This window comes from Sorghum bicolor, chromosome 1, assembly GCF_000003195.3.
Source record: "Sorghum bicolor cultivar BTx623 chromosome 1, Sorghum_bicolor_NCBIv3, whole genome shotgun sequence".
Lineage (NCBI taxonomy): Eukaryota > Viridiplantae > Streptophyta > Magnoliopsida > Poales > Poaceae > Sorghum > Sorghum bicolor.
The window spans coordinates 72,715,769-72,737,263 of record NC_012870.2 but is presented as its reverse complement, the minus strand read 5'-3'; the positions used below and the strand labels follow the sequence as shown (position 1 = coordinate 72,737,263).

Here is a 21,495-nt window from a genome sequence, read left to right as displayed (position 1 = left end):
TCTTATCTGGACCACGTTGCTCCGGCCAAAAAATATCCACCGTGACAAAAACGACGACCCCACGATCTGCTTCTTCGTTCAGTCTGCAGTGACGTCTTCGCGGCTGTTGTTCTCTTGTGGCCGTGTCATATCACGACAAGGACAACGCAGAGCGTGACCGGGCCGGTGATAACCGGAGGTGGGAGAAGCTTTGAGCCGGCGGCCCGGGTTGTACCTTGTACGTGTTGCTCTTGCTCCAAAGGAAAATGTTGGGGACGACCATTGTTTTTTTTCCTTCTTCTTCTAACTCATCTGTAAACGGTGCCAAACTTTGCGCATTTTCGTTGCGCACGTTCTAGAGTAATCTTTGAGATTGATGATGCATCGTTTGCAATGCACGCTTCTACCAAATGGAATAAGGACAGACAATGCGTCCGTGCCGGCTGCCGCCACCATATCAAAATCTAAATGGCAACCTACTACTGCTGCTGCTGTCCTTGATCGGCCGTTCGAACTAAGTTGTCAGCATAACCGGTTGGTTATTATACTTTTTGGCTTGTATGCTTGCTTGTCTTGCTTCTTTTGAAATCACTGTCCCGTCTGCTGTTTTCACGTTTTGTTTAGTGCGATTGGCCATTGCTCACAGATTTGTTGTGGCCGGTGGCCCAGCCATCTCAATAGTAGATTTTGTACACCCTGCAGATGGAGCCGGGATGCAACCACCCCTAAAATGAGACAAACTCATTCCTCCACTCACACGCATGCTGCTTGTTGTTAATCATTAAAGATAATAATCAAGTACACCATTGCAGGCGAGAACACACACACACAGCTAATCTTTTCTTTCAACAAAGTTTGCTGGTAGCGCAGCGCCCTCAAGTTTCGATTGGTGAAACGATTTGAGAGCAAACAGTTTTATTTGTTCATGCTTGTACAAAAATTCAAAGCATGGATCACGTCAAATGAAATGCCAACAGCAACATAGACAGCCAGCAGCGTCGTTGAGGGGATCTTGAATTTTAACCTCTTGGGATTTGATTGATAAACTCGACGAACGAATGAACAAAACATAAAACGGTGAAAAACAAAAGAAAACGCTCCGCACGTGGCGTAATTTATGTACACCTCAGCTCGTCCTATACTTTTGTTGATCTCCTAGGAGTAGAGGGCAGCGCGGCAGCCTGTCTATTATTGGTCGCGCTGCTCCGCCTCTGCGACGAGCGCAGCGAGCGCGTGCTGTGCGCCGGCGGCGTCCCGCTCGGCGACGAACGGGTGCTCCAGCAGCTCGGCCACCGACGCGCGCCGTCCGGCCTTCTTCTCGAGGCACCGCGCCACGAAGTCCCGGAACTCCTCCGACGCCGCGGCGGGCGGCTCCGGCGCCTCGCCGAAGCATATGGCGCACATGAGCGCGGCCCAGTCCGGGCGCTGGCCCTCGGGCAGGAGCGGGAAGTGTCCCCGGTACAGCTCCAGGATGGCCACCCCGAGGCTCCACACGTCGGCGGCGTAGGGGTCGTAGTCGCCCGAGTACGCCTCCGGGTCGAACCGCTCGGGGGACATGTACGCCGCCGTGCCGACGTAGGACGCGCAGGGGTCCAGCCGCCGCCGCAGCACCTTGCCCGCGCCGAAGTCGGCGATCTTCACCTCACCGCCGGCGCCGACGAGCAGGTTCGACGGCTTCAGATCGCGGTGCACGACGCGGAGCGCGTGGAGCGCGGCGAGACCGAGGAGCGCCTGCCGCGCCACGGCGGCGATGGGCCGCTCCCCCATCGGGCGGCCCAGCCGGCGGAGCAGGCCCGAGAGGGAGCCCCCCGGCATGAGCTCCAGCGCCAGCGCCGCGGGCGCCTCCCCGGCCCCGGCGCCGGCGGCCGACGACGGGATCACCGCGTGGAGGCGCACGACGTGGGGCGCGTCCGCGGCGAGCATGAGTATCTCGGCCTCGCGCGCCGCGGAGGTGTCCCCGTCCGCGAAGAGCTTGAGCGCGACCGGCTGCGCGGACCGCCGGTGCCGCGCCTTGTACACGGTGCCGCCGTTGCCGTGGCCGAGAACGGAGAGCCTCTCGTAGTCCGAGAGGCGGGCGTCGGAGGTGGAGGTGGAGGTGGACGGCGCGGCGGTGGGCTGAGGCTGCGGCGGCAGGCGCAGGGCGAAGTGGTCGAGCGGGAGGGTGAGGTGCGGCAGCTGGCGGCGCTGGCGGACGAGAGCCATTGGCTTGTTCGACTCGGAGACAGCTGTGGGGTGAGGAGGAGTTGCCGAGAGAGTTGGGTGGAGGTGAAGAGGGGACGCAAGCACTGACACGAGAAGGAGCTTCTATATAATGGGGAAGGAGTGAGAGACGGGTGGCCGGGTGGGTGAGAGTGGAGCTCGGTGGCGGCACCGGCGGGTGAGTCAGTTGCATCTCCACCCCTGGCTTATCATCTGCGGTGCGCTTTGTCGCTTGTGCGCTAATTATGCTAGTGCTATGCATGTAAACAGTTTTTTGTCATGCTAGATTAGCTCATTCTTGGTAGTACTGGCCTTCTGAGTAAAACTGGCTATTTGGTATCCGCAGTTTTTTGTCTGCTCTCTTTGTTTTCGGTAAAGTATAACCAAATAACTAATTTAGACTATTGGGTACCACATAATACATGTGTAGGGAGCTCCTAAATAAATAAATAGAGAATGTACCACAAACGCTCTTGATGACCGACAACATTTCCCATGTGCGCATATATACTCACAAAAAAAAATGCACACTTCCCACCCGACCCAAAGCCACGCCCTAACGGAGCAATTTAGGTGCCTTTTGCATTGCATTGTCCATTTTAGCACGGACCAAGAACAAGAAATCTCCTTTCGTAATCTGTCGTGCCAACCAAAATTAGGCCGGCTGTGCGGTCCGCCGGTGCCTTCCGCTTCTTCCCCTACGGTACGGTCCATTCCAGGCGGCAGTCACGAGCGGATCTAGAGCGCCAGTGCAGCCGACTCATCAGGCAGGCGGTGAGCGGACCAACAAAAAGGAGACGGCGAGATCGGGGCAGGGAGAAAACGTGCGGAGGCGGGCGAGGTGAGGCGAAGGCGTACGGTGAAAACTGGCCACGGTGGCGGAAGACGGGGAGAACTTTCCAAACGCCACGCCTCGATTCGGAATTTGGGGATGGGGATCTGGGCTCGGGGCGGGAGGGACCCGCGCGGGAGCCGCCGAGTGGCTCAGGCTCCGCGACAGCGACGGCGCGGGCCGGGCGGGGGTGACTTGCTCGATCGGGCTCGTCTGGATCTGGCGAGCGGCGCAGGCGGAAGTTCGTTTCCTCCCATTGGTCGCGTGGCGCTGTGTCCGTAACTCCGCACCACAGGGAGTGCCGAGTGCTTTGTTTCTTTTTCTTTTTCTTTTTCTTTTCTGTTTTTTTTTGGCTTCGTTCGGTTCCTAGGAATTCTAGGTCCGGGAACCCATCCAAGTACGAATGCTTGTGTAATTTGTATAATCAGCTCCAGGAAAATCCCTAACGGAACGAGCCTTTAGGAATTTACCTATTTTAGCTCTCCTCTCTCAAACCGGCAATTCACCAAGTTGGTTGTCACAAATGGATGTGTCGATGAATTTTTGTTCGTTTGGAATTCAATTGAATTGGTGCATACACAAATGAAGGTAAAAATATTTAAGAGTTTTTCTAATATTATTATCTCGGTTTTTAGCAAGGTAAAAACCCAACCCTTAACATATTTGCACCCTGACTCCCTCTATTTTAAATTATAAGACGTTTGGGTTTTCTAGATGCATTATCTTTTCTATGTATCTAAACATACATTATATTTAAGTGTATAGGAAAAAACTACTATCTAGAAAAGCCAAAAAAAATTTATAATTATATCTAAGTGCGTTGATGCATAAAACTCATAATTGAGGTCGTGGGTTGTTTTCTTATAATATTCTTGCTTGTTTAATTGCCTAATAATTGAGTTAATAGGAGGCTTGCACTTTTAGTGAAATAGAAATATGCAAAATAGTTGCTATTAGGATTTAATATTTTGTCTACCCACTTTTGCTCTAGTGTTGTGCGATCAGTAGAGAGGGAACTGACCGGATGCGTAGGGGGGTGGATGGAGGATGATGGACGTCGGTTTGGAGATAGTGGATCACGATGCATGAAGAAAAAACCGAAGGGACAAGAAAATTATGCGGTGACCATGTTTTTTTAAAAAAAATAAGAGTAAATCGTTAGAATTAGTTGAAGAAAGACAACAAATTAGCTCCATGTTTCTTTTTGATGACCTAGACTAATCAAAGATTTGATAATTGATTCTTAGAGATGCTCTAAATTAAAATAATACCGTTAATGGGAGTTAGAGTGATCTAGATTACTAAAAACTTGTCAGAAAGCTGCCAGGACCATACTATTGTTTAGTTCACAAAAAATTTGGTTTTTGGCTACTGTAGCATTTTCTTTTTTTTTTACAAACATTGTCCAATCACGAAGTAACTAGGCTCAAAAGATTCATCTCACAAATTACAGGTAAACTGTGCAATTAGTTTTTGTTTTCTTCTATATTTAATGCTCCATATGCATGCGACCAAAGATTCGACGTGACGGAGAATCTTAAAATTTTTTGTGAACTAAGAAGAAAAATTATAATCCTAGAAAAAAGTTTGTCAATTCTTTCAAGAAAATTATCTGATTTAGGCTCATTAGTCATGAAGGTAGTGACATATGCAAATTAAATAAGACACCCGGATATTATCAAATTGCAAAATGTGATTTGGCTCATTTGCCAAAGAACGAAAGTGACATTTGATCGATTCTAAATTTTCCTCTCCTTTACGAAACGATTTGGAGGATGATGTCTTCTACTGTTATTGGACTTAAAAGACCTGATGAGCCTTTCCCGAGATCTTCCACCGGAAATTCTCCAGATATAGTATAGAAAAACACAAAAAAGTATAATTTATTTGCTCCTCGATCGATACTAAAATATTATCAAAGCCCACGCTGCAAAGCAATCGCTGCACACTCATCTCTTATCAGTAAGGCCTTTCTAATTCACTGTCCTTGTCGTCTCTCATTTTCCATTGCCAGCGGTTGCCATAAACAAAACCCCATGACGCACGACCTGCTCGTGATAAGATACGCGTCCCTGTCCGTCCCGGTTTTATTTTATAGACACCCTTTCACCTGTCGCCGTTCTCGCTCGGCCTTTTGCGGAGGAATATAAAACTGATACCTTGGCAAGCAACCGAGCAGAGCAGCCTGTGAAACCTGAGCCAGATGTGAGATGTGAGGTAAACACTAACACGTGATGGAACGGAATACGGCCACACGCCCGCCCGCACGGGACAACGCAAGGCGGCGGGAGCGCGGATCCTTCCCGGCCCCCTCCGCTACTCCATTTTCCGCAACCTGGCAGTTCCTGCCGCCTTCGGGCTTCGGCTTGCCGGCCTCGTATGGTATTGCAAGTTGCAACTGCAACCTTCCTCGTGCGCGCGCGGCGGCGCGCCCAATTGCGTTATCTGGGCCTCTCTCGGCAATCCTGTGCGCTGGCCTGTCGTTTGCGTCACTGCTCACTGCAGACTGGAGTCACTGCGGGGCTGCTCACTTCAGTGTGCCTGTGGGCGGTGGCCACTACTGTGTTGGTTGGTGGGACCGTGGGAGTAACGTCAGACGGCATTAGCCAACAACAACAAAAAAAAAGAAGAAAATGTTTGCATCGTGCTTGTGATTTAGATCATGTTTAGCATGGCAGCTCAGACTCCTTGCTAGACCTACAATGCGTGGTGGAGTTAGAGCCAGTATTTTTTTTTTTAAAAAAAATCATAGTTCATTTTTAAATGTGAGAGAGCAATAGATCCTTGCTAGAGTGGAGTATGAAGGAACAGAACTAGAGTTGCTTAAAGCTTTACCAAATTTCTGATAATATTAATTAATTATACTCAGAACAGTCCACCGGTACCGAAATGTCTCATGCCACTGAGCAAACCGAAATGTTTTCCAAAACGGTGTAGTGCTACTATTATTTAGTATACAAGCACAGTATTTTGTAATCACGCCGCTGGTATTAATTTTCAGGGCTATAGACCCATCAGGGATCAGGCCATCACCCATGGTGTTAGTTAAGCAAACGTCACTAGCATTTGTGGCATTAGATTTGGGTCCACTAATAATTTTGGAGGTTACTTTACTTGAATTCTCAGCAGCCGCCTGCAAAGGAGATCTAGGTGCAACCATACAAAATTGTGCGCTCATTTTGTGGAAGGGATGAACAGATTAGGTACATGTACAATATGATTACCAAATCCACATCGTCCAGAAAATGATTAACAAACCGCAGAACTAAACGACGTAGGAAAAGGAGTCTGCATTTGTCAGGTTGCGGAGTTCCTACTCCAGGAATCGCTGGGCTTTGCACGTCTGCCGCCTTTATCGTTTCATTCTGAATGAACTAAAACACAACCATAACCGTTTTGAAGTGCCCATCCTTTTTTCTTAAAAAATATTATACATACAATTATTCATCCGTGCTCCGTTTCTCTTTTTAACCGCTCCAAGCAATCTGATTATTCTTGCAAGTGGTTTTTGATTTGACCAAAGTTGCAGTAGAAACATCAACATTTCAGTACACCAAATTACTTTTTCACAATGCACTTATTTGATACCATAGATGTGAACCATTTCTCTAGAAATTTGGTCACATTTAGAATAATTTGACTTCAAATAAATCCAAATAAAAGTCGGTTTATTTTGCTACCGCATGAGAACTAAGGTGGCATGTACTAGTACTGACAATGATTTAAAGGTGACATGTCACTAGTATTTATGGAACAACTTGGTGTTATAGGTGTTATGAGAATTGACATGATCATCACGTCACTAATTTTTATGAAACAACTTGGTGTTATAGGTGTCATGAGAATTGACATGATCATCATGACAAGAGAGCGATTTTTGTCTTTTTAGTTAATATAAAGACGTGGCCATCGAGTGATCATATATCAAATAATTCTCCGATGTTGTTTTTTTATCGGTTACAATTTGGACGCACACACTCCACACTCACATCACACGTATACCTACACATGCACGTCTATACACAGTGATAGAGCCAGCGGTGGGGCTGCTAGGGCTCCAGTCCCCCTACAGCCGCCGAATTTATGAAGCTCCCCTTAGTCTCTCTTATAATTTTTTGTCATTGATGCACTTTAAAAAGGAGCTAGAGCTGTCTCAAGATAGAAAAAAATCCTCATAAATATTTTCCTAGATTCGTCTCTGTCCGTACACACGCAAAGAATCGCCTCCGGTGTGCGGTAAAACACACAATCATCATGGGTAGCGTCCCACTGGACAGACCTACAATTGGACCACATGCCCATTCACAATTCGCAGACATTGTTATCTCTATGGAAGATGCTGTCACAATGGCGGGTGGTTAGATTCATTCGTACTCGTAGCATGGTTTGTCTTGTTGCAATTAAAAAATAATAGGATGCCGACTACACTGTTGCGTTTTTTTTTTAATGTGAACCATCGGATTGTCAAGTATACTAAATTGAATTCCCAATGCGTCGTTACTGATTATATATCGGCTTTCACACGTAACTCAACCTGAGCGATGTCCTTGCCTCGTGGCATCCGACCGAGCTCCGCACCACACCGGTAACACGCCATGCCGCCCATTGTAGAATACAAAGTATCCTGTAGTGTGTGCACACGCATTGAAATTGTTAGTGGTTTGTGGCAGCGCCACTCATTCAGCATCACCTCTCGTCATTTTCCCCCCGACGCGACAACAGCCAACCCTATCCAATCTATAGTGCGCTCCGTAGCATCCATTCCTCAGCACAGAGAGGCAGACGGATTCCCGAAATCGCAAGACGCAAGTGGGGTGAAAGGGGAGATGCACGCTTCTGTAGGCGCCTCCAACCATTCGGGTAACATGCATGAACGCACAAGCTGATGCACGGGACGGAATGATGGTTGAAAATGGCATGCCTGCCTTTCGTTTTCCTCCTCATTTAAGGCGTGCAAGATGGAGCTCCCACGGCCCCTATCCTATCCTAACCTAATAAAAAGGTAGCCGCAGCCACGGGTCCCCTCCCCAGTTCCCAGTCCACCACACCTGAAAGTGAAATCGATCGCCTCCTTCCAGCCAAGTCATCCGACTCCGGGTAGAGAAATCCCCCGGATAGAGACCAAGTCTGCTTGCAGGAGGTGGTGGTGGCACCACTTGGCCAAAAGAACAAAGATGATCAGAGCCGGAAGACTGAACAGGCAACAGTCCTGGTGGATCCCAGTAACGATGTTCGATCCCCTTTAGGCCCTGGGATTTCTCCATGAATCATTCCAGATGAGAAAAGCTTATATAAATTAGAGAAACAATCCGGCTAGGAGTTGTTCTAGGGAGCAAATCCATGGTAACCGAACGAACCCTTACTGATCTGCAGTTAACTGAAACGAAACTTTAGCAAGCAACCTGACAGGCCTGAGGATAGTATTCTGCTCACTGAAACCTGATACGTGAGCATCTTCCAGGATCACAAGATCATGCCTCATGTCACACCAGAACAACAGATTTCAGTGGTATATCATCCATCAGCAATACATTGGTTAAACAAATAGACCAACGAGTACAACAACGCCCAGCCTAAAAAGAGCGAATACACGATGTAAAGATAGACATCCCCCAATACAGCAGTTCAGTAGTCCGTAAAGGCCGACAGCTCACGACCAAAATCTCGCCCTTGTCGTGCTCCTAATCAGAAAGCTGCATAATCAAAACCCACAACCTACGTTTCGTGCTGCCTTGGCTATTATCTTATCTAAACTACAGGGCAGACTAATGCCATGTACAGAGCAATTTGTCAGTTCATGTCCCCATTTACAGAAAAAATGTGAAACACTGCTATCACCTGGGAGCTCTGGGTATCACGGGACGTAGTTGAGCAGCCACTCGAGGCACTGCATGAAACAGATTGCATAGGATAACGAATGTAAGGTTAGCAGCCCTGCAAACTGTAGCATGCATGAATCATGATTCATGGTACCCAGTGTCTTTCCAAAAACAAAAGAGGTAAAGAAGAAGAGGAGAAGCGTACCATTAGGCATTCTGGCAGGTCATCGTCCTGCGTCCTCATGTGAGTCTGCATATATGTAAAGAGCTACTCATTAGGCATTTCCAGTCTAACTAGAATCTGAGCACGTAAATTTGGAGTTTGGTATCTGTTTTCAAGCTAACTGGCTTGAGCTTCTGGTAGTTACAGTTCATACTTTGATTTATATATGCCTAGCATGTTCTAAACAATAGTAACAGATGTAACGAAATTTATAGCTACAAATGGAGGACTTGGGTGTTCACCTCCATCACCAAATGACACGAGGACCCCTTGCCTGTGGCAAGGCAAGCAAGGGTTACCACTGCGGCTGCCACAGTCGAGGGCCAGAAGGAGAGCTTCTTATGGTCCCGAAGTGAGACGAAGGCCAGGTAGTTTGCCAGGTCTGCTACCCTGTCATCAGCATTTGCAGCCTTCAGATAGAACCTGCAACATTGGAACAGAATGGTGTTAGTCTCCCATTACTTTTTTTCAACTGAACAGACAAGAAAGCAGGAAATTCGTGTTACCATAGGAAATGTTGAGTTGTTGTGACAAAGCACTTGAAGTTGAGGACCTCCTGAACCAGCCACTCCATGGCAACAACCTCACTCTGGCTGTAGGTATTGATCCCAACTTTAAAAGTCTTTTGAAGGACGCTGAAAGGGACCAAGCAGTGAAATTAATGTTGTGCATTGAGCTTAACAGAAACAAGGAAAAGGAATAGGAAAAGAAAAATGATCTGGAGAACAAAGGACATGCTCAAGTGCAATTTCAGCTAAATATACTTCTTTCACATGTCTTCCAAATCCGAATTGTAGTAATACATATCAAATCAAATATATAGAAATATCAAGTCAACTAAAAAAAATGCTAACTAGTATGCTCAATGCCTTTATCATAGATAACAGCACAATCAGGAAACCCAAATTTATGTCCTGGAAAAAAGAAACTTCTGAAATATTCACCTTACAAACACTTGTAAACGCAAGCTGCACAGATACCAAGTATCAGAAGGAACAAATGGCAGATGGTTTCACTTAAAACAAAAACAAAAACAAATGACAGATGGAAATGCATGGAAACCATTTCCACATGCATATACGGTTCAAATTCATAATATGATTCAATGGTAAAATAGTTCTACTAAATCAAACCATCTCATCTGCCCTGCTAAAGCCTGTCAAAGACCCAAGGCACATTTCAGCGGTAGTCATGCAAATGGATAAAAACATAGCTTATGATCAGCATATATCCTATGAGGCAATGTTAGAACTAACTCAAATTAAAGGAGGAGTTCACTCACTCAGAGTGCTACTGATTACACATCAGTTGGTGCTAAACATTAATTCTGTGGATATCTAATTAGGCAATCTGACACCATGGAATCACAAACTAACATCAGTAGTTTCACTGAAATTGAGCATAGAAGAGAACTAGAAGGTCTAGCTATAACTCACCAAATGTGAAGAAACAGAATCTCTAAAAAATAGACATAAAAGTTGAAACATGTAATACAAGGGAGAACATTACCAATTGTATGGCTGGTTCTCTTCAATGCGGGTAGCCAGGGTGATGCAGGCAATGCCCAGCAACTGAAGTTTGCTCAAACCCTTCATATACCCTTGTGTCAAGAAGCGGTCCATCAATCCAATCCCCATAAACATTGTAACTGGCTGGAGTTTCATCAGACGTGAATGCTGCATTTCATAATAAAGAGTCATTCCTTGCAAAAAATGAATCAACATAAATTTGCATCGCATAATTTTGAGCAGTGAGATTATTCTAGCAGAGTACAAGGGAAATATAACTGTAATGCTTCATCGCAATTCAAACCTTCAGATGTAAAAATAGTGTGACAGTATTTTCAGGGGTTCTCTGGAATCTCATAAAATACCAAGCACGTCAGAAAGCTTAAATTTGGGATCGATATGAAATAAAGGGTATATAAAGAGTTACAGATAGAAAGTTGCATATTTAGATACTGAAGATTCAAGCATCCTGATTGGTACAGGATATGATTCCAGACATGCAAGCAGTGTGCTGATGAGATAGGGGTTCAGATGCGAAACGAGAAATTCGGAGAAACATTGTTGAGTAACTGAACCAGCTGCTTCTCCCTTGCTTATCAAACAGACCATGTAAACCTACTATTCAAACATACCTCTGTTGGTTGCCAGAACCAGTGATCAAAGTATAGAATGAGAACTAGCATGACTACTGTGTACTGACAGACAAAAAGGTACACTCATCCATCTGCATAACATAGCTATTGTGAAATCTACTCATCAACTAGTGTTAACAACGTGTTCAGTAGTAGATAACTACCCCGGTGCAAAATAAGAAAGAGAACTAACTAATCTGCTGACTCAGCACGAAGGCCTTCACATGAGACAACAGATCTTGCTGCAATCATACAGCTATGGTGCTAGAGACGTACGCTCCGGTGCAACGCCGGCACAATGCAAGTCTGAACTCACGCGCATAAGCCTGTACAGCCCTTAACACCGTATAAATTCGGTCATATCAGATGCATAACCTGAGGTAAATTGTTGATCTGAATGACGTACCGTACGGGCAGAATACAGAGTTTAGTATGAACTGACCTCAATGATCCAGTTCACCATGACGACACGTTGCTCCACGACGAGACGGCCGTAGCTGCCGGGTATGGAGCTGTACACCTCAGTGTAGTCGCGCGCAACAGCCTCGCGCCGCTCGCGCCGCCGGAACCGCTCGTAGCTCTCCTCGTCGTCCAAGTCCTCAAATCGCCTCCCCTGACACAAGCATTCCCACCAAAACATTATCAATTTACCAGATCAAACACCGCACTGATCAATGCAATCGAACCCCTCCCAACAAATTGAAGAACAAAATCGCTTAGAAACCGCTCACCGTCAGGAGATCGAGAGCGGTACTGGTGACGGCGCGCGCTTTGGGGTGAACGCAGGGGACGAACTGCTCGGCGAAGTCGAGGAAGAGGGAGAAGGTCGCGGAGGGCGCGCCGTCGTTGTCATCCTCGGTCAATGGGGAGCTGGTCAGGGGGCTGAGGGAGTACAGAGCGGAGCGGCTGGGACCGCTAAGCACCTCCTCCTCATCGGGCTCCGACGGGGTCAGCTCATCGCACGCGGAGGAGTAGTCGGTCCTCTCAGCGTCGTCGGCGAGCTGCTCCGGGCAGGCGAGGTCGGACTCGAGCACGGCGCCAAGGCACGACGACTCGGAGGCCTCGACCTCGGCGAGGCGCACCCTCGCGCCGCCGATCACCTCCGAGCACTCGGAGCCAGCCGGCCGCGCCTCGCCCGCGTCCGCGTCCGCGTCCTGGCGCCGCTGCCTCTTCTCCGGGTGCTGATACGCGGCGAGGGATGTGGAGGAGTTGGAGATCACCTCGCTGTAGAAGCAGGAGGAGGCCGAGGTGGACGACTCAGCGGGCCGCTTCGCCGCAGCCGCCGCAGTCTGATCGTGGAGCAGCGGAGCAGCCCCTCTACGCCGGCGGAAGGGGTTGGAGCGCGGCCTGGTGGGCACCGGCGCGAGCATGGTGGGAGGCATTGCGTGATCCGTGCGGCAGCGGCGAGTGCGCGTGTTGCTACAATGCTACGGCTAGGTGTGTGTGCGTGTTTGGCTGTTTGCCTTTGATTATATAGCTCCTGCCTGCTGCGGTGCTGGCAGCTGGCCGCTACGACTTGGGGAAGGGGAAGGGAGGGGTGATCATCAGAACGATGGAGGCCTAGCCCGAGAAGCTCTTCGAATTTAAATCCTGAACCAACCGGAACCGTGATGGAGACGCTACGGGTGCGCTTCTCTGGTAGTCTGGTCCCACCTGCAGCAAGAGTAGATTCACTGTCAGGTGTCAGCCTCCGTAGAGAATGTCAGCAGCAGCTGCGGAAATAAGGAAAGCCATTGTCATGGCCCATTGTGTTCCCGTCAGCAAAATCACAGCAACAAGTCATACTCCAGTTGCAAGTCAGAATGGTCCTGAAACTGAATATTGCTAGCATCTGCAGCCTGCACTACGGTTATGTGAAAGCAATCACACTGCCGGTGCTGGTCACACAAGATTGATACACCGCCCATCAGCCCATGTTCAGGGCCTGCCTCAAGCGCCCCGCGCCGCAGCCACCTGCAAATGCAACAAGCGGCTGCGCCTACTCAATCAGCGCCATCCTTGCTTCCACCGGCATCAGCTGGCCCGCCTCGATACTTCTTTCACACCAAAAATTGCAGAACGTCAGATTTTATGGAATCGAGAAATTAATCTCTGTTCTATTCCTTTGCAAAAGGGGACGACAAAACCTGAGGATAACTAGAAAACGTCATGCATACCACTATACCAGGCTAGGTGCTTATGGGAATGTAGTAAATGACTTTTTATAGACAGTGTACAAAGCTGCCTAGGATTACAAGTACATGAAACAGGTCTAAGATGTTCGACAAACAGTCACATCACTTCTCCAAGCATTTTGACTGCACTAAGGCCTTGTTCAGTTTGGGAAAAAATTTGGTTTTTGCTACTGTAGCACTTTCGTTTGTTTGTGACAAATATTGTCTAATCATAGACTAACTAGACTCAAAAGATTCATTTCGCGAATTACAGATAAACTGTGTAATTAGTATTTGTTTTTGTCTACATTTAATATTTCATGCATGTGTTACAAGATTCGATGTGACGGGGAATCTTGAAACTTTTTGGAAACTAAACAAGGCCTAAGCCATTTTGCTAAATCAGTTCACGAGCAAATTCCGAACAAGGTGGTGAAACACTATTCTTGGCACATCCCATGACTAATCAAGATGTTCTTCATCCACAAGGATGGAGCAGAATCGCAAATTGCTTAAAATGACAACCCTTCAGAGCGCCTTCTCAATCTCAATATATGTGATGCAAGCTCCTCATCACCATATTGCTTCAGCAACTTCACTAAACGGTCAGCACAAGATACTTCTATGAGGATCCCCCTATCGACAACCTTCCTTCCCAATGTTGATGCCTCATGAATGTGGCCGTCCTCACACAGCCCAAGCAACAAGCTACCATACACATCAGAGTCACACAACACCCCGTTCTCCTCCATCAATCCCAGCCAGTAGCAAGCATCCAACGACCTCTTCCTTCCACACAGCTCCCTCACCATAGAACTGCCAGCGAGTGGGGTCAGCTGCACCCCTTTCTTCATCATCCTCTGTGCCAGTCCTTCAGCTTCTTCTTCCATGCCAACTTTCCACAAGGAAACGAGTAGAACATTGTAGCACTGTGTACTTGAAACACTCCCATCACCAATTACACGCTCCACCACATCATATGCCTCGACAACCCTCTGCTCAGTGCAAAATCCTTCGACCAGCGTCCGCATAAAAACACGGTTTGGCATCACCCCTCTCTCTGCCATCCTATCCAGCACAGCAAGAGCCTCGGCCACCCTCCCCTTCCCACAGAGGCATTTCACCAAACACGTATAGGTCACCACGGTGGGTGCACAGTTTGCACCAAACTCGCTGCCCTCCATCGCCTCCATCAGCCTCAACGCCGCATCCACGTTCCCAAAACTGCACATCCCGTCGAGCACTGCCGTGTAAACCACCGCATTGGGCACACACCCGAACTCCGGCATTTTGTCGATCAGCCTGTAGGCGACTTCGAAGTCCCCAACCGACGCCAGTTTATGCACCGCGGCCACGATCACGGGCACGGTAGGACAGGCGCCGGACCCAGACATGATCTCAAGCACCGCTGAGACATCGCCGGCGGAGCCCGCGGCGCGAAGGGCGTGGTGGAAGCAGGCGGCGCCGGGCACGAGGCCGAAGGACCGCATATGGCGCAGGACGGCGAGGGAGGCAGGGAAGAGACCGGCGTGAGCGGATATGTTGAGCAGGAGGGCATAGTGCGGGAGCGGGAGGGGACGTGGGGAGGACGAGAGGAGTAGCGGCACGGAGGATGAGAGGTCGGGGAGCGAGGCGGCGAGTGAGGAGAGAGCGTGCTGGGAGGGTCGCGGGGAGGACGAGGTCAGGTGCCATAGGAGAAAGCGGAGGGAGAGAAGCGGGGAGGGGAGCAGCGGGAGGAGGTGAGGCAGCCTGTGGAGAGGGAAGGCGTCGGAGGGCGACGGGAAGGCGCGGGAGAGCGCGTGTGAGAGCGACGTGGAGGACGACGGCGCCGAGTTGAGGACCCCTAGCAGCGCCGCGACTTTGGGGTGATCGCGGTGAGGCGGGCGGGTGGAGAGACGGCGGAGGAAGAGGAGCGATGCGCGCGGTGGCATTTGATCGCGATTCGGACGGAGATGGCGGAGAAGCGAAGCGCGTGCGGATTGCGGAGCATCCGCGTCTGGGCCGGCTGCTGGGAGGACCTGCCTGGGATGCCGGGCACGTCCGGCGGCCTCGGCCTTGGCCTCCGCATACGAGGGCGCTGTGCCGGGCAGGGCCTCCAGGAGATGGATCTGCCCAGCGATACAGGTAATTCCAATTTTTAATGGAATTTTAAGGGATCTTGTGCAACCTGTCAAAATAAGTCCTAATCATCTACATCTCATTCCCTAGCTGCTTTAATTAGTACTCCACAATCATATCGGTGGAGACCTGTACTGCACCTAAGGGCATGTACAACAGGGAGACAGCTGCTGTCTATAAATTCTTGAAATTTACAATACAGACGGCTAAACAGACAACTCGTACAACCCACAGACAGCTGATGTTTGTTTAGCTGTCTACAAATCGTTTAATGCTTGTATGTAGCCATAATCAATCATGAATAATATTTCTATATATCATTGTGTTGCTGATTGATACAAAACAAATCATTCAAAGTAAATCATACATTATATATAATGTAATATAATATATTTCTAAATCAAATATAACATATGATCTTCTACCCCATAAATCAAATATGGTTGAAACATTTATGTCTAATTTTCATAGTGTTGCCATATGTGCTCAATAAGATCATTCCTTGGATGTCGGTTTTATAGAGATCCTATGTAGACTGAATATAGGAAAGCCACCTTTTTATAGCTGCAACTTATGACTGAATTCAAATTCACATAGAAGACATGCAGACCGAATGCAAATTCACAAGATATGCAGACGTGTGCCACTATTGGACAGTTTCACATAAGAAACATGCAGTCATGCGCAAACAGTGGACAAGAATGCGCAGATAGTTTCACATCTTGGCATGTTTAATTAGTTCACAACCAAAAGGTAATTGACCATAATCAAAATCAAGTGAACATGGAGATATAACTGACAGAATGTGTGCATTCAGTTATCAGTTTTCACAAGCTGATAGAAACATTCAGTTTCCATGGATGCCGCCAGCAAAGCGCACCTCCGTTGTGTTGGCCCTGGATGTGCTTGCCTCGTCGGGATGCGCCCTACTAGGACTGCCCCGCCGTGCGGCCTAGCTTGCCGACGCAGGCCAGCTCTTCCTCGCCGGTGCGGGTGTGGTCCGCCATGCCCTCGTCCTCGCTATGCGGCTCTGCTCCACCTCGCCCCGCCCCGGTGCTATGGTGCCTTGCTCGCCCCGCCGTGCCCCAGTGCCGGCGCTGCTTGCTCGCTGCTCGCCCTCGCGCGTGCAAGCCGGTGAGGACAAAGGGACGGAGAAGACGGCCTTCGATTTTTTGCATGATTTTTCACCTCACGCGCGCGCGCGCAGTTGGATCCGCATGGTGTCGACTCGAGGCGACGACTCCGTACTACGCGAAGCCAGCCGTCGAGTCCGCCTGGGAGCACGAGCCCTCGCTGTCGTCTCACGACGCGACGGCTTCACTCTCTCTCCTGCGAAAGAAGGACGATTTTGCAAAACTACGTCGCGGAGAAGACGGCCAGCACGGCCGTTGTACGTGCCCTAAGTGGATTTCAGGTTTGCCCCCAATCTCCTTGCAATTGTTCTACATTATTTCAATTCCTTGCGCATGCTTGTTTTGGCATTCTTACGCTGCCTGCTCTCTGGTGCCTCCCGTGGGCATGCTGAAACTTTGCTAGAATTTTAAATGTTATCTACTGGATATTGTGCTGAGCAGTATAGTTGTTTTAAATATTTGTGGATGGTGATATTACCGAATTATCAATCATTGTCACATTAGCCCTCTGTATATGTGTTTCCCTGTGGATATGGGGCACCGGATTCAAGCTGTCCTGAAACAGATGCGATTGTCCAGTTTATGCATCATACCATTTTTTCAGTGGGATATTCTTAGCACACAGGGAAAACTAGTTCGACATCAAAGTTGTTTCTTACTATAACTGAAATAAAGCTCATTTGACTAGGATAATTCATTTTGAGAATTGCAATATACCTTTGCTTACTTCATACAGATTGGCCTAGTGTTTTAGAAAAAAAAATGTCCATCTGGTGAAATCATAACTGGACCACAGCTGATTTTGTGTTTTTGTGTTCTAGAAAATTGCAAAACAGGCAAGGTACTAATTCTATAGAGATGATAGGGTGAATGGCTAACATTCTGCAATCTGAAAGAAACTGTGGTAGTAATCATGAATGCTTGAGTCCTGCTCCTCTTCTCCTTGCACTGTACAAATGCCACAATTAGTTGAAACTGTTAATACCAATTTTTCGTTCAAACTTGGAGCTTGCAGTGTCTATAATCTGGACAATGAAATCAACTGAAAATAAATAGGGAATGGAGTCTGATTAGCTGTTTAAATTGGGGGGTGACTACAAGTAAAACTATGTCTGCAGCATTCAACTGCTTGAAACCATTGATCAGTAGCTGATTTCTGAAGGTCTAAGCATGATAAGATAGGATATAATCTCATAAGCATTTGTTGGTTAATTTGATTAGATTACAGAAACCTGCCCTTATCAGAGGGGTGTTGCTGCGAGGCTTGCTTAGTAGCCAACCATAACTTTATCCTAAGGGGCCGTTTGGGTCCTCTCATTTTGGAGGAATTGGAATCTGTTTAATGGATTAGGCTATTTGGCTTTGAATTTGGCATTCCACAACTTCCCAAGTTCACATATAATCCTATCTCAAATTCATACAGTTGGAGATGGAAATGACAGATGCTTTGATGGAAGTGTGTCTACAGTTCATGTGTTCAGGCTGGGTATGTGCTTGCATACTTGTCTGCATGTCCTGTATATATTCAACCTTCAACTATATACACTCTGTGTTAATAATTTATCCTTTATAAATCCTCCCAGAACTTGTTGCCAATCTATCAACTCAAGTAATGTATGGGAGATATGTTTTCACATGACTGGTTTCCTTTTCTTTTTCTCCATTTGCATCCACAGTTTCAATTCTCTATTTGGCTGTCATTACTTTCACAACACATGTATGTTCTGATATACTCTTCTCATAACGTTGCCTTTACTGCTTCAACAACTCCATTTTCCCCTTGTGCTTTAGTCATTTGGTAACCCCCCCCACCCACCCTACACACACACACTGACACACACACAAATACCTCTCTCTTTTTTTGCAGAAAAGGAAGCACCTGAGAAGATAGCAAGCAGCAGTGACAGATGTAAGCCTGTCTACAACTGCAATCCTTATTGTGTTCACTCTATTGTACTTATCCAGATTTTCACTCTATTGTGGGTATTACATTTGCCTGAACCTACGCTGGATTAATCTTTCTCTATGTTTTTTTGACATAGTGTTATTCACCTTTGTCCCAAGAGATCTTGGACTTACTCAGTTACTTGTAACATGTAATGATGTAAAGGCTTGTCTTTCTTTTTTGTCTAAAGATCCCTGTTCCCCCTGCCCCCTGGTTCAAGTGTATCCGTGTATGAGTATGTTTTAGCTGAACTAGAACATGCAGACTGGGAAGGATCTTTATATATATTTGTGTACTTTACTGTCTCTATTATTAAAAAAAATCATCAGTTCAAATATCTTCTTCGTGTTTCACTGAAACACTAGCTTTGTGTATATCAGGATCTTTCTTGACCACTCTGAACTAGAACATGCAGACTGGGAAAGATTTATATATATATATTTGTGTACTTTACTGTCTCTATTATTAAAAAAATCATCAGTTCAAATATTTTTTTTTTCATGTTTCACTAGCTTTGTGTATATCAGGAGCTTTCTTGACCAGCAGCATATAAAGAACAATGAAAGATTCAAAAAGTAGATCAGGAAGATACAATGCTGCAATTATCAAGTATTATGTTCTAAAATGGCATCGGGAAGGTGAATACCTCTTTATAATACAATAAATATTGTGCATTAAGAAAAACCATAGAGTAGTTACCTCATGTTGTCATGGGCGGCCAACACGCTGCTAGGATCGACGGGACGATAGTTCGGCCCAGTTATCTTTATAAGTTTAATTATCTTTGTATTTGCAATTTATGTTAGTCTTAGATAGGTTATTTAGCAAAAGAGGTGAAGTAGAAGGGACATAAATATTTGTAGACTCTACTGATATAATCAAGCAATGAATTATGAAGAAACAATTCTAGTCTCCCTCAATCTCTTAAACTCTTAGCAAAGCATAAAGTCTAGTTATCCTAAAATACCCTTTACTATTACATTTGTACTGTTAGAAATCTTCTCATGTACTGTTAGAGATCTAGGCCATTGCTTCTTGTGCAGATACTTTGTAGTATAAGTTGTATCTAAAGTTTGTAAATGATTTGATTGTAGAAATGGATGAAATGTGTAATGTGTGAGGAGCCTGTGCATCCCGACACGTAGAAGGACGGTTTGTGCACGTGTCCCTTCTTATGCCTTACTTTTTGTTTTTTTTAAAAAAAAAAAAACTTTCAAATGGCGTGTTAAAAAGACACTCTGTGCATGTACTAATATAAAAGTCTTAGATTACTCGTCAAAATTTTATTACTTGGAATCTTTATATACATATCAAAATTGTACTGCCATATGCCATGCATGTCGATCATGTCATGCGTGCAGGAACGCGTGGACGTTCGGGACCTGAACGTGTTTGACAACGCGTTGCGGCAGGGGGCGGACACCCGGCGTTGTGGCTCATCGGCAGGGCGTAGGGGATCGGCGTGCACGCGTCGCTGGACGAGTCCCTGTAAGCACAGCGATGTATGCTAGATGAAATTAGGCAGATAGCAAGCAATTGAGAAAGAACACACAGAAATCTTGTTAGAACAAAGAGTAATTAGGAGTAAAGATTACAATACTGTTCTTTCATGAACCCTCTCCTTCTCTCATGTTTCTTCCGGCCAGTAGCCTAGTTGGCCTATTCCCACTCTGGATCTTGAACACACGTACTGGGCCAACGTTGGTGCAAACTTCTTTTCGGTCCATCAGCATTTGTCTTCAAGTGATGCGGAAGGTGTGTTGCTGACAGTCCCCGAGTGCTACTACGGCAAGTATAGCGGCGCTGGCGGCGATGGGACACTTCGCCCGTTCGCCGTGCCAGCCCGTCGGAGCGCAGCATCGTCGGCGGCACAGGCAAAGCTCGGGTTCGCGCGCGGGTACCTCACCAGCAAGCTCCTCAGCTCCACGGACACCTCTAGCGCCGTCGTTTTCGAAATGTACTTCACCCTGGACCACTAGTCGTCCTCCAGTGCAGGGGCGTTTTTGTTGTGAAAATTCGCCCACCTAATTTTACTGAGCTATCTAAAGTCACAAATGACGATGTGATAACTCGTAAGCGATCGATATTAGGGATTTGGATCTTCACTCTGTTTGATACAAAGTATTTTAAAATACTACACAAATACTATGATTCTATAAAATGCTTCGATACTCGAAAGTTGCTAGGCGTTGGATGAACATGTTTTCTGGTCCTTAACCAGTCTTTTTTGAAGAAGTTTTGGATACTCTGACTCTGCACGTCTTTAATTTTTAAAACAATAGTTTCTTGATACAATATTATTCTAAAACCACATCCAAACATGTTTTTAATGCCCTATGCTAATGAATTTTAGAGAAACTCAAATAAATATCTTATCTCTAAAATCTTGCAATATAGGATATATAGCTACTCAAGTGATCTCCTTTCTTTATACGATTATTCTTTTTTTAAAGAATTCTCTTTAATTAAAAATCACCCTCTTCTCTAGGACTACTAAAGATAGGCAGGGCCGGCTCTAGGAGGGGGCAGCCAGTGCGACGGCCGGGGCCCATGGAGATGGGGGCCCAGCATAATATAGTTAATTAGTAGATATAATATTCTATTTTAGCAATTAGCAAATAACATTAGCATGGCCCATCTAAACCAGCCTGGCAGTGGCAGCCCATGTACATGTACGTAACCTTCTGGTCTTCTCGCTTCGACGCTTGCGCTTCACCTTCAGTTCCTGGCCGGCCGCCGCCTGCTGCACACCAGTCACCAGATGTTCAGACTCCATCTCCATCGGCCATCAGCCAAAGTCCAAACGCCAAGTCGCCGATCGCGGATCGTCGTGTCGCCGACGTGCAGCAAGTCAGCAGCAACTCAGCAACCGTCCGTCCGTCCGTAAGTAGCCCAACAGTCAACAGTCCGATTAGATTTTTTCTCAATTCTTTTCTTATTTTAGGGTTATGAAT

The 21,495-nt window shown here is 46.9% G+C and overlaps 4 protein-coding genes across 5 annotated transcripts; 1 reads left to right on the top strand and 3 right to left on the bottom strand.

Annotated features, from left to right (window-relative positions):
- LOC8056863 (mitogen-activated protein kinase kinase 9) lies at positions 986-2,276 on the bottom strand. The gene has a single exon (XM_002465574.2). The coding sequence runs from the start codon at positions 2,179-2,181 to the stop codon at positions 1,168-1,170; it is 1,014 nt and encodes a 337-aa protein (XP_002465619.1). The 5' UTR covers positions 2,182-2,276; the 3' UTR covers positions 986-1,167.
- On the bottom strand, positions 8,492-12,874 carry LOC8056862 (cyclin-SDS-like). The gene is made up of 7 exons (XM_021462472.1): positions 11,924-12,874; positions 11,635-11,805; positions 10,562-10,728; positions 9,559-9,687; positions 9,295-9,475; positions 9,035-9,079; positions 8,492-8,897 (listed from the first exon to the last, which is right to left on the bottom strand). Exons 1-7 carry the CDS (start codon positions 12,572-12,574, stop codon positions 8,865-8,867), a joined length of 1,377 nt encoding a protein of 458 aa, XP_021318147.1. The 5' UTR covers positions 12,575-12,874; the 3' UTR covers positions 8,492-8,864.
- Positions 13,709-15,773, bottom strand: LOC8085271 (pentatricopeptide repeat-containing protein At5g47360). Its single transcript, XM_002465572.2, has one exon. The coding sequence runs from the start codon at positions 15,274-15,276 to the stop codon at positions 13,858-13,860; it is 1,419 nt and encodes a 472-aa protein (XP_002465617.2). The 5' UTR covers positions 15,277-15,773; the 3' UTR covers positions 13,709-13,857.
- LOC110433591 lies at positions 15,910-18,878 on the top strand. Of its 2 annotated transcripts, XM_021456046.1 has the most exons (3): positions 15,910-16,877; positions 18,020-18,082; positions 18,464-18,878. In XM_021456046.1, the coding sequence occupies exons 1-3, from the start codon at positions 16,469-16,471 to the stop codon at positions 18,610-18,612; spliced, it is 621 nt and encodes a 206-aa protein (XP_021311721.1). In that variant the 5' UTR covers positions 15,910-16,468; the 3' UTR covers positions 18,613-18,878. The 2 variants fall into 2 exon arrangements, with proteins under 2 accessions (XP_021311721.1, XP_021311726.1); XM_021456051.1 differs by lacking the exon at positions 18,020-18,082.

What these genes read in the sequence shown, in the direction of transcription:
- LOC8056862 (XM_021462472.1), bottom strand. Translation starts at nt 12,574, where the DNA reads ATGCCTCCCACCATGCTCGCGCCGGTGCCCACCAGGCCGCGCTCCAAC. An exon ending in CCGCTCTCGATCTCCTGACG is followed by an intron (nt 11,806 to 11,923) that starts GTGAGCGGTTTC and finishes TGCTTGTGTCAG; the next exon opens with GGGAGGCGATTTGAGGACTT. An exon ending in ACAACTCAACATTTCCTATG is followed by an intron (nt 9,476 to 9,558) that starts GTAACACGAATT and finishes CCAATGTTGCAG; the next exon opens with GTTCTATCTGAAGGCTGCAA.
- LOC110433591 (XM_021456046.1), top strand. Translation starts at nt 16,469, where the DNA reads ATGCCCTCGTCCTCGCTATGCGGCTCTGCTCCACCTCGCCCCGCCCCG. An exon ending in GTGCCCTAAGTGGATTTCAG is followed by an intron (nt 16,878 to 18,019) that starts GTTTGCCCCCAA and finishes AAATTCATACAG; the next exon opens with TTGGAGATGGAAATGACAGA. An exon ending in AGTTCATGTGTTCAGGCTGG is followed by an intron (nt 18,083 to 18,463) that starts GTATGTGCTTGC and finishes CTTTTTTTGCAG; the next exon opens with AAAAGGAAGCACCTGAGAAG.
- LOC8056863 (XM_002465574.2), bottom strand. Translation starts at nt 2,181, where the DNA reads ATGGCTCTCGTCCGCCAGCGCCGCCAGCTGCCGCACCTCACCCTCCCG.
- LOC8085271 (XM_002465572.2), bottom strand. Translation starts at nt 15,276, where the DNA reads ATGCCACCGCGCGCATCGCTCCTCTTCCTCCGCCGTCTCTCCACCCGC.